We start from the raw sequence: 5000 nt of genomic DNA on the forward strand, positions 1-5000 counted from the left end.
TGTTGGGCAAAGCTGAAAATTGGACTCATCAGAGAAGATGACCTTCCTCCAGTCCTCTACGGGCTAATCCTTATGGTCTTTAGCACACCTCGGTCTGCCTCTTCTTTGCTTCTCATTGATGAAGGGCTTTTTTCGAGCTTCGCACGACTTCAGCCCTGCCCCCTAGGAGCCTCGCCCTGCACTCCACCCCAGCTGCCGTTTGCCATTCTTTTTGTAGGTCACTTGATGTCATCCTACGGTTGTTGAGTGACATTCGAATGAGTCGGCGGTCATCCCGGTCAGTGGAGAGTCGTTTTTTCGCCCTCTGCCGGTCTGTGGCTTTGTTGTCTCTGATGTCTGCTGCTTGACCTGGATCTTATGAACCGCCATCTTTGAAACTTTAAGGATGGAACAAGCTAACGCTGACTGTATTCCACGGCCAGTAAAGCCAGAATTGAACCCAAAACTTTTCTTTTCAACTATTTTGGCTCTTTTAGGTTGTTGAGCTGTATATCTGTGCAGGGAATTGAAGGTCTGAGTTGACACGCGCACACACATACACATACACACACACACACACACACACACACACACAGATAGACCTGTGGTAAAACAATTACAGTTTGCACAGCCCTAAGAGAGGAGCTTCTACCCTGTCTGGTCTGTAATACCATCAATCCACCATTTGTGGGGAATAGACCCCCCCGGCTTGATTAGACTGTTTCCCAAAAGCCTCTTAAAACTACAAATCCATCCACCCCCCTGGCTTCGGCTTCAAATGTCAGCCACCCCTAACCCATCACATTGAGGATTCGATCAATGAAACAGAGACGCATTGAATTCTATTTTAAAAGCACTTTATTAAACAGTCTGCAGCGATTCATACATCTCCATCAACTCATTATCCATATCAGATTAGTTCTAGTTTGTCATGTTATGTCATCTCGGGACCTGCCAGATTAACTGATAAATGCTTTTCCATTTGCAGTCATCATTACAGTGTTTCTCGATTGCTGACACCATTTGACACCAAGACAGCTATTGGCCAGCTGCAATTAGTCCAAAATGCAGCAGCGAGAGTTTAAACCAAAACAAGCAGAGAAGCTCATATAACTCCTATTTTAGAAACTCTGGCTTCCTGTTAAGTTCAGAATAGATTTCAAGATCCTTCTGCTTGTTTATAAAGCTCTCACTGGCACAGCACCAGAATATCTGAAAGACCTTTTGCTAGCATATCAGCCCTCTCTTAGGTCTTCTGACGCTGGTTTTCTCCGTGTACCACAAAAGAAGAGATTTGGTGAGGCTGCATTCTCATTTTATGCACGCAAATTGTGGAATGCACTGCCAGTTTACATTAGGGAGGCAACCTCAGTAAATATGTTCAAGTTAAGACTAAAAACCCATCTTTTTAATATTGCCTTTAAATGATTAAATAATTAAATTATGATTATATAATGATTGGAGCACATTGAGCTGCAACGTTTGCAGGAAAAGCGCTACACAAATAAAAAAATATTATTATTATTATTTATATGACACTGAAGGTCACAGGCCCACAGCAATATCATACATGAGACCGACATGAGCAGCATTTTCAGCAGAACAGTTATTAGTCATTAGTTATCGCTTTCCACACAAAATGCAAATGTTCAAACTCTGAAAAATATCTAAGACACACACACCTATTGAGTTAGTGTTCACAAACAAAACTTAATTATTTCCTCAGCCTTTTCCTCCATCAGTCTGTAATCACAAAAGAAAATAGGTAATCAGGAACTAATATGTGGTCTGGCCGCCAGGAGAGAATAGATTCCTGCAAGTATTTTGTGTTCGCACCTTTTTGTGTTCTACAGTAATGGAATTTTTATTGTTGTAACTACCTGGCCTGATTCAGCATATTTTAGAATTTGATTTATATTCATAGGAAGCAATCATATTCTCTGTAACAGGCGCAGTACTACCATCAACTTTATAGTACAACGCTTTTCTGCTGAGTTGAATTCTGTTGTTTTCACCCGTCTTTACCTTTGTTTTCAAATGATATACATATTGATGGTTATAGTACTATTTAGTGTGTCATTATGAAATGAATAGTGATAGGAACGTTTCATTACATGACAAAGGATACTGTTTCGATGCACTGATTAGCTTCTGTGACATGTGTTAGTAAGTCTTGAGAGTTTTTTGCTCAAGAAATGTGGTGTTTTGGCAAATGCATTAACTGTTAAGGGGAATGTGTTAAAGTCGAATTTCAGGAAATGTGCTCAAGCAATCGAGAAAAAAAACTGTAAGCCTAGATAGGTAGGACCCATGTCTTTTCTGGGTTAGGGTCACCTTGAACACCTAGCACAGTGAGAGAGTGGACACCTGACATATAGCACCTCTGTGCGTGTCTACTGGTATATAGATCCTATCAGCTACAGTAGGGCCTCCGTCCAGCACCTTCATCTCATCCAGTCAAGCAGTCAGCATCTTATAAAGTCACAGATTCCCTGGGGAGCGTTCACACTCCCTGCTGGATTCGAAGGGTGAGGTGAAATATAATCATGGGCATTCTCAGCAACCAGTTATGGACTTGGAAAGATTTAAAAGAACAGAGCTGAGAACTACCATGGTGTGGAGATAAATTTAATCTGACTGTGTGTGTGTGTGAGTGTGAGTCGGTGAGTCGGTGTGTGTGTGTGTGTGTGTGTGTGTGTGTGTGTGTGTGTGTGTGAGTGTGAGTGTGAGTCGGTGAGTCGGTGGGTGTGTGTGTGTGTGTGTGTGTGTGTGTGTGTGATGAAAGGAGTTTACACAGTGGAATGATGATATATAGGCGCACGTCTGTATCCTGCAGTTGATTGCGGAGAGCTTAGCCGCAGAAAGCAGCATCTGTCAAATGGCAGCCTAGTGTATAATTCTGATGGAGCTAAGTCATTATGATGGCACCCTCACAAAAGACATTAGCTCACAAAGACATTACCTCACACACGGAAGAAAACTCGCTGGCAGTGGCAGCTAGGTCTCTGAATGGGATGTTATTACGCGCAGCCATATGTGCACGCACGCACACGCGCATGCACACACACGCACACACGCACACACACACACACACACACACACACACACACACACACACACACACAGCGCTATCGCTTTACCACAAGAGGCTTACATATATCATTTCAGGTCTTTTTCAGTAGACCTCAGTTCATGAACATGCCAGGCCTGACATATGGATATGGGTCCCATGGAACCATTAGTAATGATTGGTAATAACCTGGAGTACTGGAATGGGAGCTGTGTCTTCCATAGCATGTATTGGTCATGGGGTGACCTGACCTTTCACCTTGCTGCAGTACAGTTAAGATCAACAGCACATACAGTAGCTGCAGCTCACGAACAGTGTACTATACCAATAGGAGCTGCATTATGCTATAATAGCATATATATGTCTTAAGAAATCAAACAATTCAATTAGATTGATCTATAAATATATATATTTAGTTTGGCATGACGGCAGTGACTCTCAACTAAAGCGATTTAATCTACAAAAATATATTTAAAAAAACAGCCACGTGATTTTGTTTTTTGCAGTCCCTACTGTCTTTTCACGAGTACAACGGGTGTGAAAACAGCTACGTTTGGGCTCCATCGACCTCCCTGCCTCCCTCCCTCCCTCCCTCCAGAGAAATCAAGACCAGCTTGACGCCTTGCCTCGCACAACAAGGGTGAGTCTGCAGGGAGAGAGAGCGAGAGAGAGAGAGAGAGAGACTTCGAGTCTTGACTAGAACGATAACGCTCTTCCTGTTAGAAGCCGCGAGGGCAGTTCCTGAGCCACAGGTGTGACACAACCAAAACAAAAAACCACTTAGCCACCCCGAGATCCCCCAGGAGCCTTTCTGCGTCCCAGCACATTGTGCTGCCTGCCAGCGGCTGGTAGCAGCGTTATGGAGCTGAAGTCCTATGGGAGACTATGTCCACTGGGTCTAATCTGAGAAACCAGGACAGAAAGCCCCACCGGGCTCCTCTGGCACTGAGAGAAAACGGATACAAGTTTCCACTGATCTGTGATCAGATGGGAAATAGAGTTACCGTGTACCGTAACAGACGGAAGCTACCGGACAGGTGCTTCGCCTTAGTTGTACTCAAAGACATCTTCGACATGGTCTGTGAGGACACGGAAACAGCAGCGGCGCTGTCAGGGTCAGGTGAGCTGGACGTCCTTACCGCCGGGGGAATCTAACACCGACGTGGTGACAGGACCTGCCGATGCGTCTAGAACGCGTCTAGTGACATTGTCACGCAGGTCTACAGTACAGCGTGCAGGGGGGGGGGGGGGGGGAGTCCTGAAAGCTGGACACCCGTACTGGTACAATTTGAAGTGATGACGATCAGGAGGCATATCAGTCGATAGCGTAGGTGGCGGGGGTCGTCGGTGCACAGGCTGTGCAGGGGTCCTCGAACACACACTTCTCTTCGATGCCGCGGGCGAAGAGCTTGATCAGCTGGCTGTGTACACTGTGGAGAGACGCGCGCACACACACACGCACACACACACGCGCACACGCACACGTACACACACACACGTACACAGATGGAAGTTCTGTTAACACTCATCTCAGTCACAATCGTAATGAACATTGACATGATGACTATTCCTCTTCAATGAGACATAACTGTCCATATGGCAGATGTAAGAGAATGGAATGGAGCTTGTGTGTGTAGATTTGGAAGGGAAACCGTCCCTCTGGACTGAGAGTCAGTATGGGACGGTGGCATGGAGATCCTGGCTCTCATGCACACTAAACACAGATGATACTGGAACCACTTCGCTTCTGCCCCTTCAATGGGTTTATCTCCCCTGAAGTCCAGCCAGTCTCACAAACATACACACAAACACGCACGCACGCACACACACATGCATGTGCATGCATGCACACACACACACACACACACACACACACACACACACACACACACACACACACACACACACAGGTGTAGTGTTTTAACACACTGGTGGCCAATTTCTCTTCTAC

At 45.3% G+C, this 5000-nt stretch overlaps 1 protein-coding gene across 1 annotated transcript in view; it reads right to left on the bottom strand.

Moving 5' to 3' along the window:
• Window positions 1-4042: 4042 nt before the first annotated feature.
• The window catches only part of cerk (ceramide kinase), a gene marked incomplete at its 5' end in the record, with an annotated part of 21241 nt that continues 20283 nt past the window's right edge, over window positions 4043-5000 (bottom strand). Inside the window, one exon of the mRNA XM_080538336.1 lies at window positions 4043-4479. Coding sequence (XP_080394462.1) covers window positions 4365-4479 — 115 coding nt within the window. The 3' untranslated portion in view covers window positions 4043-4364. The remainder of the gene's footprint in view (window positions 4480-5000) is intronic.

Source organism: Nansenia antarctica, assembly GCF_963989245.1.
Source record: "Nansenia antarctica genome assembly, chromosome: 8".
Taxonomy (NCBI): domain Eukaryota; kingdom Metazoa; phylum Chordata; class Actinopteri; order Argentiniformes; family Microstomatidae; genus Nansenia; species Nansenia antarctica.